This window comes from Thunnus maccoyii, chromosome 17 (assembly GCF_910596095.1).
Source record: "Thunnus maccoyii chromosome 17, fThuMac1.1, whole genome shotgun sequence".
NCBI lineage: Eukaryota > Metazoa > Chordata > Actinopteri > Scombriformes > Scombridae > Thunnus > Thunnus maccoyii.
In genome coordinates this window covers 25,812,145-25,827,266 of record NC_056549.1, presented here as the reverse complement: position 1 = coordinate 25,827,266, position 15,122 = coordinate 25,812,145, and the positions used below count along the sequence as shown (strand labels likewise).

The 15,122-nt window shown below is 38.4% G+C and overlaps 1 protein-coding gene and 1 long non-coding RNA gene across 2 annotated transcripts in view; one reads left to right on the top strand and one right to left on the bottom strand.

Annotated features, from left to right (window-relative positions):
- The window catches only part of LOC121882680 (spermatogenesis-associated serine-rich protein 1-like), an 85,685-nt gene extending 72,778 nt beyond the window's left edge, over positions 1–12,907 (top strand). Inside the window, exon 5 of the mRNA XM_042391095.1 lies at positions 11,748–12,907. Within this exon, the coding sequence (XP_042247029.1) occupies positions 11,748–11,772 (25 nt within the window). The 3' untranslated portion in view covers positions 11,773–12,907. The remainder of the gene's footprint in view (positions 1–11,747) is intronic.
- LOC121882681 lies at positions 6,569–12,907 on the bottom strand. The gene is made up of 3 exons (XR_006092146.1): positions 12,857–12,907; positions 12,214–12,774; positions 6,569–6,941 (listed from the first exon to the last, which is right to left on the bottom strand). It is a non-coding gene; the product is annotated as an uncharacterized LOC121882681 (long non-coding RNA).
- Positions 12,908–15,122: the final 2,215 nt, after the last annotated feature.

Sequence of the window (15,122 nt, the reverse complement as noted above, 5' to 3'; positions counted from 1 at the left end):
TTGTTGATTCAATTAACTTTGTTGAGTCCATTTCAAAGATAAGTTGTCACTGACTATGTAGTTCTTTCACTCTTTCCTTCAGTATGTACATCAGTAAGTGATAATTCCAGCACTGATTGTTTAGTTCAGTAGGACATAGAGTTTGTTGCTAGTCCAAGCTGTCACGTTCAGTTCAGTACTAAACTAGCCTACACAAGCACTGCACAAAAATTTAATAGCTCAGCAGTCTGTTATTTACAACAGAGTTGTCAGATTATGGTTATTTGTGTATTTTTCACAGTCTTTTTTAATGAGGAAGTAACGTATTGTGAATCACGGTTGAGCTGGGAACAAACGATGCTCTCAGTCACTGGTGAGGAGCTCCACTGCTAAAAACTACTGTCTGTAAAGATTGTTTCATTTAAAGTCTGGACCCCCCAACCACTTCAATTAGGTAGAAGAATGTAGCACTTCATGGATTGGAAAAAAAAAACAGTGCCAGTGAACATAATCCACACAACAGTTACTGTACATTTCCTCCAGTACTATGCAAACCTTCAAAGAGTATATTAACAGAATTTTTAGGAGACAGGCTTAGTCCATCGCCTGTTTTCTACTTTTGGCTTTGAAATATGTGAAAATTAAAATTCATATGAATTTGCTGCTGAGTGTTTAGGGAATAATGAATGAGTGAACAAGGGAGTGATTTTGGATGTGGAAACCTAAGTGTGTTATATATAGTGAAGCATCAGGAATGTTTTTACTGAAAATGTAGCAATAAAATAGGCCTGTATTTGGGTTTTCCTTTTTTTTTCATTTGCCTGTAATGTTTGAGTCAATGTTCAAAAGCTTTTTTCACGGCCCACTATGTATGCAAATCATAGATACTCCCCTGGGGCTAGATGCATAAAAACCATGCATACGCCATTTCCTGCACATAAACTGGTATTTATAGACACAGAATGTGCGGAGAGAATGTGCGCACTTCACGCATTCTTCAGACCAGGCGTACACGTTTCTCTAAAGTGATCTGAGGGTGATGTGATGAGGTGGAGATGAAATATAAGGTGGGGGACAGAATCTTTTAGTCAAACATTGTGTAGATTGCTAACCAGCTGCACTGATTGCATTTACACAGAGATTAGTAAAATGCCAATCAAAGGCCCATTTATAAACATAACATTGATTAATTTGTGTGATTTTATCATTCTTTTAATTTACATAGATGTCAACATTTTATTTTCTTGTTAATATTCTTTTTATTCTTTCCTTGATTGTGACACACCTTGTAAAGTCAGTTTAGATACAAACTAATCATTGATTACATTTCTGAGATATCACTGCTGACAATGGTTTACAGTCCATTTGATGAATTAATGATATGGGCGGTATAAAGAGCCGCGTGGCCACATGTAATGACAGCTGTTCTGGCTGTTGGAGAACCTCGCCGGTGCAACACAATCGGTGAACCCGCACGTCCTCTTTGCCATTTGTTTCATTGACAGGTGTACAGACTGGTGGAGCAGGAGGTGAAGTAATATGAAAACGGCTGGTTCAAGGCATCTTCATCCATTTATGGTTAATTGAGGGAGTGGAGATGAAGCTTGTGCATGTGTGCCCAGTTTTTCAATGACTGAGATTTATAAAACAAACCCATGCAGCTCTACAGCTTTATAAATCTGATGAAAAGAATGTGTATGCATATTTCTGGCTTTGTGTGTGCACACAGTTTTAGTCATGAATCTACAGAGTTTTATGCTTCTGGGCCCTGCTTTCCTTTTCTTAGAATGACTAACATACACTTTTTTTGAGACTTTGCTCTCTTTGTTTCAACATTTATATCAGTTCACATTAATCATGAAGAGAAACTTACTGTTTGTAACACAATATCTACATCTACACAAAGGAGTACCGTTTTGTTTATATGCTGTGTGTGTATTAGACAATACTGTAATCCAGATCCCAAACAAATCCAAAGGGTACTATTGGATTTACAAGCCGTGCTGCAACAGCAAAAGTGGAATATTATGACATTTTTTTTAAGAAAATGAAGAGACAACCACAACAGAATCCAATAGAGGTGGATGAGCGCTGGAACTGCTGAGCTCCAGCACTCACAAGGACACATCTTCCATTCTGTTCCAACAATGAAATCAAAGTCGAGAAGATACATGAGGGAGAAAGTGCTGTGGGAGACTCAGCCATTGATCCAACAGAGAAACAAATCTGTCTTTCTTACTGTCTGCAGGGATCAGAATAATACTGTACGGATCACCTGCGGCTGCCTGTCTGTTACTTTGTCTAGTTTCTCTAAACCTGCTGCCTTTTCATTTGCTCACATCATGTCTAATGTCTGTCCTGTGGACATGTCCTCAACTTTGATGGTTGGTTAAATATATAGCGGTAAAATGTCTGATTAGATTATATTAATATTGTGTCTGCCTAATTTATCTTGACTTTCTTCTTCTTCTTATTATTATTATTATTATTTTATTTGATTGATTTGGTCATTATTATTCTACAAGCATTAATTCTTATTAAAATTTAAGGTAATCACTTAAGATTTTCATCTTGTCCAACCCCCATTTTTATACTATTTATGGCCGACATTTTGTCAATAGCCATTTAACCTCTTTCTAACCTTTAACCTCTCATACTGTTTTTTTGCATGCAGTATAAATGTTTTATTTTCGTCAATTCTAAAAATGGTGCATTTGAAGATTTCTGCATACTGGGGTCCCTAAACAGTCTTGGAATTGCATAAATTTGGTATGACTGGAAAGCTGAGACTCTTGTGGATTCAATGAGCCTAATTGTGTTCATGTGTGATGATGTTAGTCCCCACAGTAGCCATTTCATTGTAGTGAAACCATTTTTTGAAACTTGACCTCACTGTATAAAATGACCTATTGTGACCTCTAGGATAATCACAGCCTCATGAAACTCGAGACCTAGAGCATTCAGGGGTCGTATGGATTTCCTGGGTATATTGACAATAAGAGCGTTTCTGAGAAATTTCCAGAACAGAAGTGCTCACCATCCAATTGCTGAAAAATTTAATTCTTACAGAAATCTCCAAATGTCAAAAGTTTTTGATACCAAATCACAGCATGAATTTTTCTATGGTGTTTCTCAAGGTCTTGGTGTCTTAATGTAGTACTTTGGAGGAATTTTTGACAAGTTTTATCAATTGTGGAGTGGTCAAAAATGGTTAAATTTTCCACCAAATCTGTGTAACAAATGGTATCGACCCAAAAATGGCTGCAACAGCTATGATATATAATTGAGCATGAGAATGGCAATCATATGCTTCCATTATAATGTTCTAAGCCCTTATACACTCTAAACTTTCAAAATTTGAATAGGTGCCTAACCAAAACCAACCAGATTTATCACTAGAAAAATTTGACACAGTGCTGAGTTGTATCTCAAATTAATCTTCAGGTTCCCAGCTTTCAGATGATATATACCACTACTATGTGGCATCTACTGTTGACCTGCTATCTCCCCCTAAAGATCCCCTGTCCCCCTAAAAATGTGTCCATGGTAGGGGGGCAGGAGGGGAAGAGCTTAATGTATTTGCATTCTGTAATTGCCTCTCTATATTGACGTTTACATAAAGCTGGAATTATGGTTCTCCAGAGATACACATAAACGTCTGCAGGTCTATGCGTAGAGAGGAGTTATGGGAAATAGTAGGTCCACAGGCTCAGAGAAGATGATGCCAACACCTCCGCAATCACAATACAGTGGAAACTGCTTATAGTGATCCCGGTTACAGTGATCAACCACTTATTGGTGGTTTGGGACAGAATCAATCCTATACAAATGCTGTTTAAAGAATTCACTTATAGTAATCAAGTAGTCAATTTACAGTGTTCATTTTTGGTCTTTTCATACATGACAACATATGGCAAAAAGTTAAAACTGTGGTCTTTTTTTTTTTTTTTTTTACTTTACTCTCATTATACACGGATGATATGTACTTAGCGGATGTGGCACCATTGTGGCCTCACAATAACCCATCTGCTTGCGGCTGGTTACCAGAGGCTGGTGCTGCATGCACACTGAAATCATTATGGGAAAAAGAAAGTCATTTTCTCTCGATGAAAAACGTAGTCTCCTTGAAGTTTATGACAAACTGCATAAAATGAGCCAACGAGATGCAGCAGCAAAACAAGCATTTGAAACAGCTGTACTGTATTTTGAAACAGTCAATAAAATTCAGTAAATAATGAAGTTGTTTTTTTTTACTTTATATTCCTGTAATAAATATACACATGTCAAATACATGGTCATTTGCATAAGAAATAAAGAAAAAGAAAAAATGGTAATAATAATCATCCCCTTGTAATGATCAATTTGACAGACAGTTGTGATCACTATTAGTGGTTTCCACTGTATTGTGTGCAAGTCTATTGGTTGATCCAACACCTTGTTGGGAGGCAGGTTCAAAAATCTAAATGAAAAAACAAATTGCATTCACAATCCATAGAACTATAAAAGAAAAAAACATGCAAACATTTTCAAATGACCTCTGTGTGCTTACAGTTTGGAAAGGTGTGTTCCAGCCTTCACTGGCAGAGTTCACCCTTCCAGTGTAGGATTCACCCAGAGGCAAGTGGTACACAATGGGGTGACAATGCTTGTATGTACTGGACATGATGCAAATTACAAGAGCAGGAGCATGTACACACTTCAATTAAAGACAACATGTCATGATGATGTCAGTATTACTGTCATTGTTGACTGTCTTGTTGTGCTGTTAAATAGAACAGCTTTATTCGTTGAATTCTCTCAGCCCACAATGTGTAGAACATAAACATCAATTACCATTATCAGACTTTTTCATAGTAAAGATAGGCATAGTTATACCCAAAGACAATAAAATTAATCTAAGAGAAGCAAATATATCAATAAAACCATCAAGCAGTGACAGATGGATAATAACATTATCGAGATATCGAAATTACACAGTTGGTGACAAAGAAAGACAGCAATATGAAAAATAAATGCTTGTATTTGTGTTACAGCAACATATTAAGTTAGACCTGATTAGTTTGCTTGTATATGTTAGGTTTATTCAAAAGTAATGAATACAAATTTTCACAGTAATCATTTCTGTAAATTTACCATAAAGTATGAGGTGAAGGGCATGCAATGTCTTGTTCAGGATTTGAAACACACATTTTAGGACTCTACATGGAACTTATTGGCATTGACTTGGGATTTGACTCTGAACTTCATAGCCAAGATTTTCTTGTGACTTGGAAAACAATAACTTTCTCCTATCTTTAGAAACATGTCCTTTCGAAAGGAACTCTGACACCGGTATGATGAAATGCACTCACAGTTACCACCAGTAAACCAAATCAACCAGGACCTCAGTACTTTGAATATTTTTGAGATTTTTTACTGGATGATATACCACTGGTACATGAAGCTAGCAAGATGTCATCCTAACAGGCACTGTAGGAGTGGGGGAGTGGCAGAATGCTATATTTACAGCAGGGATATTAAAAGACAACAGTTTAATGCCTATCATTTGGAGGGCCTTAGCAACAGAGAGAAGATGTGGAGATGAAGGGAGAAAGACAAAGCAGGATGAGAGAGACTATTACAAGCTGATTGATAGCACTGATTAAGGGAGAAGAGTGTATGCGGGTCTTACTTTCATTAAAGTTCCAATAGATTTTGCTGAAGGTAAGAGTTTTTCTCATGTTAGCAGGAACAACATACAGTACATTACGTGGACAACACAGGGGGTTAACCATGCATTTAAATAGCTCCCATTAAGTGCACATACAGATAAGATTATTTACCATGTGTTTATCTTGGGATATGCAATGAATTTTGATGTGCTTGTTTACCTCAAGCAAAAACTCACAGGTGTATGTTCTCTAAATGTACCTTTCTAGTCTGTTTCTTTGAAGCATTTAGTCCATAATTGAAGGATGTTATTTCTCTCAAAGACATCGCTCTGCCACATTTTGAGTACACAAACTGTATAAAGCTTTGCATTTACATCACAAGTGTCCTTGTACCCATATCTGGCACATTGATGAAAGTAGCACACTGTACATGTGAGAATAACTGTATGCAGAACAAATGTGAAGATGGCATCAGGGCCAGAGAAACTGAGATACTGCTCCAAAGAATACACATCTTCCAAATATGTCCATCCATCCATCCATCCATCTATCCATCCCTCCTGTCATGTTCTCCAGGACCTTGAACACCTCAAATGCCTCCTTTAAGGGCAAAGGAGCAAAGGTTTTACTCTGAGCTGCCTGTGAACATCTGAGCTCCTCACCCTGTCCCTGAGGGTGACCCCAGAGACCCTGCAAAGAGAACTGATTGCTTGTATCTTAGTATATCTTGTATACTAGCCAGAGCTCATGACAACATGTCAAGTCAAGTCAAGTCAATTTTATTTGTATAGCCTAATATCACAAATCACAAATTTGCCTCAGGGCACTTTACAATCTGTACAGCAATACAACATCCTCTGTCCTTAGACCCTCGATTCGAATAAGGAAAAACTCCCTGAAGAAAAAAAAAACGCTTTAAAAAAAAGAAAAAAGAAACCTCAGGAAGAGGAACAGAGGGATCCCTCTCCCAGGACGGACAGACATGCAATAGATGTTGTGTGTACAGAATCAAACACAAATGATAGAATCCAGCTTTGAACAGGATGACAAAATTATAATGGATTTACAATATATATGAAGAATGTGATGAAGAGGACATCGAGCAGCTTCCAGGTACCACTAGGACAGAATAGGACCTGAGCCACATGACCTCCATCACCATGGAGACCTGGCAGGAGGACAGACTACACATGCACACATGAGGCTGAACTCCTGCAGGATGGGGAACCAGATCCAAAACCTCAGGAAATGGCACCAACAGCCAGGGCAGCAAAGTGGTTCCAGGAGGGGTACTGGTCCAGCAAGAGATGCCTCAGAGACAAGAGATGACAGGAGGAGAAAAAGGGAGAGAGCAGGAGAAAACAGAGAAGGTCACACATCTCATACATGCATTTGCTTGTGGAACAAATAAGGTTAAAGAGATGCAGTGGTTATCAGTTACAATAATTAATAATCTCGGCAGGACAGCACTTAATAAATTCATTGAGACAGAAACCGACCTGCCGTGTAGTACAAAGTCATGAAGTACTCAATTAAAGGCGACTAATCGTAGGGTAAGGCAAAAAGATGAGTTTAAAGTTTATATTTAAAGGCCTCAACAGACTTGGATTGTCTGATGTCAGCAGGGAGGTTATTCTATAAGAAAGGGGGCCCGATAGGAAAAGGCCCTGCTGCCCACTGACTTCTTCTTAACTTGGGTACACACAGGAGCCCTGCATTTTGAAAGCAGAGAGCTTGAGATGGAATATAAGGTATAATATAAGTCAGCACAAGCACCTTAAAGTTTGATCTATAATGGATAGGAAGCCAATGAAGGAAGGCTAGAATTGGTGTAAGATGGTCAAATTTTATTGTCTTAGTTAAGATACTAGCTTCAGCATTTTGAACCATCTGAAGACTTTTACTACTAGCATGTGGCAGAACTGAAAACAGAACATTACAGTATTCAAGTCTGGATGAAACAAATGCATGTATTAGAGGCTCTGTGTCAGCCATGAACAGGGAAGACCGAATATTAGATAGGTAACGTAACTGGAAAAAAGGCAGTCTTGGTGATTTCCTTAATGTGCTTATCAAAAGAAAGGCTGGGATCAAATGTAATACCAAGATTCTTGGCTGCCACACCATTGGAAATCACACAGTTGTTGAGTGTTATTGTTACTTGATCAAACTGGTGTCTGTGTCTAGCAGGGCCAGTAACCAGCATCTCAGTTTTATCCAAATTTAGAAGCAGGAAATTTAGTGACATCCGATTTTTCACAGCAGCCGAGCAGGCCTCTAATTTAGTGATTTGAGTATGATCATCAGCCCTTATAGGCACATACAGCTGAGTATCATCCATGTAGCAATGGAAATTTATTCCATAGCCAAGAGGTGAAATATAAAGAGAGAAAAGCAAAGGGCCAAGAACCAAGCCCTGAGGTACTCTATATTTAACATCACAGATTTTAGATGTATTATTATTATTATTATTATTAAAGCAGCATCCATTGTTTTCTATGTAAAGCTGGATTTATACCTTTGCATTAAGGGCCGCACCTTCAGCTACGTGCCTTGGCTCTGAGACTACGCCATAGGCTATGCCAAAGCTGGCATGATAATATTCTCAAAAATGTAACTACACATTTGGGCTACAGTGGTGATGGTGATACTACATGGGAACCACAAGGATAGTGATTGGTCAGTTTGGCTGCTTTTGTTTTCTCCAACAAGTTTCTGTAACAAATGGTAGTAGATTACTGAGAGGGAAGATAACATCAAAGAAGTTAATATTAATCTGAAAATCCAGCTAAAGTCAGCTCGTAGGGATTCACCACTGGTTATGGCCTATTTCCCAGTATCAGTGTATGTCAAATCTCCAGTAAAGGTGCAATGACATCACTTTCATGCCCTGACTCGGGACACCCCAGCTACCCTTAATGACTACTTATGATTGTACGGTAGGTCTTGTGTGTTTGACTTTGACAGAAGAGTATATGTATGTAATTCAGAATGCATGGTCTCTGTGGGCTGTTTCTTATTATAGTATATTGCCAAACTTTCCAATATTTCTCATCAGACAGGTCACCAGTGTATCCTCAGCTTTGAAGTTCAATGGCTCTTTTATTTTGAAGTTGTGCTTTGGTTATTAGGAAAAACATCAATGAGGACACAGAAAGTATGCAAATTGAGAAAGAGCCTCTGTTGCCATCTGTCTTCCTCTGTCTCAGCACAAACATATACACACTCTGTCACTCACTGACTGTCTCTCTTTGTCTCTCTCTTGTTTTTCTTCATCTCTGGGTATACAGGAAAGCATGTGTGTTAATATCAGTGCCTAGCCGAGAGGAATTCATTTATCTGGCTTCCCTCTGCTCTCCATCTGAGCAGACACACATCCACTTGTGCAGCCAATAAAGCAATTGGTTCTGCTGCAGCCTGAGGACAACAGGCAGAGGTATATCTGCCTCTACCAGACGGCTGGACTGAGACTACAGTCCATTAACAGTAGGAGCTCAGACTAACAGATCACACCAAATTATATTTTGTAGTCAAACCTCATCCATCCAAACCTCAGACTTGCTGTAGTCCATGGAGAACCTAAGAGTAGGTTAACCTCAAACTTTGACCAATTAACAGTACTGCAAAGCAGATCAAAGTCCACCTCATACACCCAAACGTCAAACCTGATATACAATTAAGATTACAGCACACTAATAAACATACACACACATACAAATCTACTAGCTTACATCAGAGCTTTCAAATCCAGGACAGCCTTAAGGAAAACCAGTAAGTGAACCTTAAAATGTTAACACTCAGCTACTTTATAGAAAGTCCATAACCAGGAAGGACAAAAGAATAAAAAACTCCATCTCACAGTATCAAACTGGAGGCTCTAATGTACAGACAATGAAAAGTTTTATGAACAATTGGATTCTTTCTAAGGCTCAGGCAAATATTATACCTAGTAAGGCTATTAGTACCATATATCCATCACTATAGGCTCAAGGCAATGTTACTGTGTAAGTTGGTTCACCACTTTGCAGAAATACCTCAGCATCTACAGGATTCATCCTGACATTTATGATTGACAATCAATGAATCCTACTGACTTTGGTAATTCCCTGACTTTTCCTCCATCATCATAATAAGGCTGGCAATTGAGGTTTTCAGTGAAATGTCTCAACAACTATAGGATGGATTGCCACAAAATTTGGTATACACATTCATGTTCACCACTGGTTGAATTGTAGTAACTTTGGTGATTCCTCAACTTTTCATCCTGCCCCATCAGCACGTCAAATTTTTCATTTGTCCAAAAGTTTGGCATATGACCAAATACCTGCAAAACTAATACCTGCAAAACGGTGGCCGACAAGGGCAAGTGCGCTGCAACTTAAGAAAACACATGAAAATAAACAAAACAAAGGCAAATTAAGAAAACATCAATTTGACAACACATGCGCAGCATTTAGAAAACGCGCTGCAAATACCACAACACAATGGAAGTGTTTCCAGAGGACACTTAAGATTAATGAACATGTCAATAACGCATAAGCAAAACATTAAAATACAAACAAGGCCTCTCTCCTACCGTAGTAAGGTAGACAGTGAGCTACAACCTTAATTTCACCAAAACAAGCCGTCCTTTGAGCTGGACAAATGACATTGGTCTCTATGTACAGCCAGCTGTGAAGCGAGTGCGCAGGGACCATCTACAAAGTGCAACAACAAAAAGAGATACTTCAAACAATATTCCATAACCCCTAACCCTTTTTTCCCCCAAACTAAATGTTGTAGTATAACCAACAGCAGACCATTGATATGTGAAGTGATTTTGGGGACACTACTCTGTATAAGAGTTAAGTTATTGAATACTGTTGCTGTGCATGTGTTGTCAAATTGATGAAGATGTTTTCTTAATTTGCTTTTCTACTTGCATGTGTAAACCTACTGCATTTATATAACTGGAAATGAACGGAACAATACTTAATTTTTTTACAAAACCGGCCAATGAAATTATGTCTTCAGACACATGGACATGCAGATGTTTTTGTTCTTTTCAATTGGTTTTCCAATATGGTAAAAGCTGATGTCTTAATATAATACAACAACACTGCTGTCCTCACCTCCAGTGTCATTCTTGTGGCCTATTAGAATTTAAACAAATAAACAAAAAAAACAGTCACATTGCATCTGGTTCTGCCTGCCTCACCCTAGTACACTGTATTTATGGAGCTCTCTGCATCTCCACTCACTGAAAATTTTATGTAACTTCTCATCCAATCAGGATGAGCCTAAGGGCTTGGCATATACTCACCCTATATACAAGGCCCCAGAGATATCACAGAGCTCCTTGACTTGTACTGTTTTCTACTCCTGCAGACTCTTTGTTTTAAAGCAAGGAGTTCTTGGATGAAAATTTGGATTTGTGTGCTTCAGTGCAAACAAGAAGAGCATCTTTTAACTTAAAATTCAGGCGAGAAAATGGTGCAGCTTGGTGTAAGAGCACTTTGTGGTTCAGTGTTGGTAGATGTTTTTTTTTGCATTCCAGTTCTGAATGGAAGAAGTAAATGTTAAACAATGCATCATGCGGTGCAGCAGTAACAACTGAGATTACATATTGTTTATGGGATGTGAATCCATCATGGCTGCATTTGTATATTCAAAATGGCGACTGAATAGAACATTCCACTTATCAAAACCACCTCCCTGAAAACCTTTTCATCCAAGTACATAAATTTGATGTTGATATTCCTCATGCTTTGTGTCAGTGTGTTTCATGAAATGTTTTGTCAGATAGTGCATCCATTTGATATTTGTATTCCACATGTTCACCGTAATTTTGTGATTTATATCCAGGTGGGGGCTGCACTGCAGGCCTGTATGATCTGCATAGTGGACTATTTATGGGGTTGTGTCTAGGATAATATCGAAACAAAATGTGTGTGTCTGTGTGTGTGGCACTGGTTGCACTTTATTGTTTGATATATTGTATTTGTAACTATGTTATTGTGAAATTCAATGAAGATATTTAAACCAAAATAAAGGTAACCCCCTGTCTCCGTTCATTGAGGGTCTCTGCTGTCAGATTCGTTGACTGTTCACTGACTCCTGGTCCATATGTTTATTCAGTCTCTTAAACAGGGGACCAGACTGAAACCTGCTCGAGCAGGATGGGATCGAAGTCATTGACCTGGAGTCAGTCATCATGATGACAAGTGAGCTTTTTGTATGCAACCATGCAAACTCCGCTGAGACAGACTGTGAGATATGAATGAATGCTTCGGAAAAAGCTAGAGTGGACTTTGAGTGGAGTTCTTTATTTATTCATTTTATTTATTTATATTTGTTGTCAAACTACAGCAATACTACACTGGTCCCAGGCCTCTGAATCACTGCCTACATCTCAAATGTGGTCAATGATTCAAACAGGTCTGGTTTCGCATCTGGAGAAACAGTCAGCCAATCAGAGCTTAGCAGGTAGGAGTAAAGGGGATAATCATGTACATTTACAGGTCTATATTTATATTCTGGGACTCTAATGGAATATCTTTGCATGATTTACAGTCAAAAAACTCCTTATCTATTTTATACTGACCTTTTACGCAGCCCCTCAATTCAGCCTCTGCCTGATACAGGTCGTTAAAGCTTCTGTCTCTTTACATAGCCCCCTGGTAGGGGGGCCTTAAACAATAGTATTAGGATTTCAATTATTTTTCTCATTCTTTACTTGAAATGGAAGCCTCTCAAATATATTCATGCATCACATCCGAAATACATGAGTGGACAACATGAACAACCTGTGGAACAATCTCAGCAACAAAGACTACAGAACGGTCATCATGAGGAGGAAGTAAAAGTAACTTTGCAGGGAGTATTTTTTTACATATCTTCAACCTCAAATTTTGGACATCTGATATCATAATAGTATAAAAATAACAGAAAACCAAAGCATAAAATCATCATTGTCACACTGCCCACAAACAAGAGGAGATGCTGCTCTAGAGTAAAAAGTAATTTCTAAAAAGAGATGATATGATGGAATCCTTACACTTACCCTGTTATACAAGGATGTTCGGCAGGTTTGGAACAAACATGGTGACAGAATGATAGTGAAGATAGAACAAAGACTTTCCTCCACTCATTGTCCTCTCACAAGCTCAAAATTATGAACAGAAAAAAGAAATATAAACCAAGGCTTTGAACATTGTTACTCATAAATAAAGAACAGGAAGCCTTACATTTGTTTGTGTGTTTGTCCAAAACCAGAACTCACTGCTCCTCACGTTTCTCTAGAGGCATGGAGAGAAATGGACGGAGAGATGAGGTGTGACGGAGACAAAAAACAAAGAAAGAGGCAGCGAGGCGGAGCGGAAAAAGGCACAAAAACAAAGAAAATGGAAGGCATAGATAGTGAGACAGACAGTACAGAAAGATCACTTTCCCCATTAATTAGAGTTTCTTTCTGGAGGACAAAAGCTGTGAAATGGATGACTAACTCTTCACAGGGCTGTCAAATAATGCTGGATGTTTTGATTTGTAGCTATGCAGTGACAGGACCTTTGCAGGGAAATAGAAAGGTGAGAATCCAAAACATGTATTTTTCGTCCAGAAAACCCAATTAGTCACTGCAATTTGTCTTTGATATATCCACATTCCAGCACAAAACTACTTACTGGTTTTGTTTTTGTGGGTCACTCAGACCCAAACATATTACATTTGGATGTGTAGTTTTATGTTCAAATGTGTGGAAATGTTGTTATAGATGTAAAAGTGTGCAAATATTTAGTTTCCCCCCCTAATACAGCTCTATGTTTTTTCTGCACACATAAGACTGGTTGGTAATAACTCAGTATTCTGCCTGTTTTTGTGGGATACATTGGATTACAGGAGATCATTAATCCTGGGTGCCATGATTCAACGGGAAAAGAAGTAGCCTTGCCTTCACCTGCATACTGTGTTTTCCACTCTCACACACGCCTCCAACGTTGCTAAGGAAGAGGCACGAGGAAGACAATCTCAATGTCTCAAAGATATTTTTTTTATTTGCAAAATGTTTAACTTTTGCTTAATGTCTTTTAGTTATTGTTCAATTCATATTATATATTATATTGCTGCATTCCTGTTAGCCAGTATTAACGTTGCTAACGTTATCATCTAGCAGAAGACACTAAATCTTGATATAAAGCAATGAATTAAGTTGACTGCATAGTGGTTGCCCTCTGTAGAGCAACCACAGCTGACGCCTGGGACACACTGGATGTGTGAACCTCAGCAGTGCGTGTGCATCGCTGAACTGCTGTGTCTCTCACGCTTGCAGCATCCACACAGGAAGCGTGTCTGCTGCGGCGCTTCTACCACTGGCAGCCCTATCTTTCTATCGTGTTCCCTGTCTAATTCTGCTGAGAACCGTGCGCATCACATGGAGAAAATAGGCGAGACCTCGAATCTCTAGATGAAGCGGGCTGTGTGGCTGCTCCAACCTGTTAAAATGGATACTGAAATGAAAAGCAAGAGGTTCTGCGACATGCTGCTCACGCATCCAGTGTGTCCCAGGGGTGACATTAACATGTAAATACAAGTTCATAGAAGTGTAATGGGTTGGAAATGCCACATGTTAAGTTTTGTATGTAAACAGACACCCCCTAATTTTTTGTTAATTATTTGAACTAATCTAACTCTGTTTATACAGTTTTGACATCAGGTCAATACTCAAAGATGTCAGTAGGCAGCGCTCTAATGCCACTGTGGATACCTGAAGGAGGTCTCTCGTATCTGCTCTGCTCATGCGCAGCTCAATATTAAATGAGCATCGGCTAGAGCAAGACGCTAACTTTGGCTCTCTCCCTTATTAATCCACAGGTATGTTAAAACTTGCTTTTCTATGATTAGCTTTGTTTAATAACTAATGTAAATGCATTGGAAATCGTTCTGTGAAGTTGTGACATGGTTTAGAGATGTATTTGAAACGTATTTTTGTTGCTGTATGTTTCGTGGGCGCCGACATTGATAATAGTTACCTCCGTGAATTCCGGTTTTCTACTATTTTGTCAGTGAAAGTTACAGACCTTTGCATGTGGTAACATATGAAAATGTGTTTAAAAGATTGTTTTGGAGTATAAGCCAGTCAGTCGCGAGTTAATGGTAAATAGAGATGCTATATTCAAACCAGTTTCACTTCCGGTCGCTCGTTAACAAGGCAGAGTCGCGCCATTTTGTTAAGAGGTTAAGTGCAAGTGCAAAGGAGTGTTACGCTAATGTTGCAGAAAGGTTTTGTGTACGTCATATCAGTGTAGGATGAGTGTAACTGTGGTGTATGTGTTAAAATAGGAGTGATTGTAGTAATGTCAGCAAAGTAAATGTGTGTTTTGGGTAATATAATTTTTGTGCTGTATATTATATTTTATACATATATTACATTATATTGTAGTTAAGCCTATTCTTATTTATTTAGAAATGTAAGTCATATTTTGAATTTGTGTGAAGTTATGTTTCTTTGACAAAATG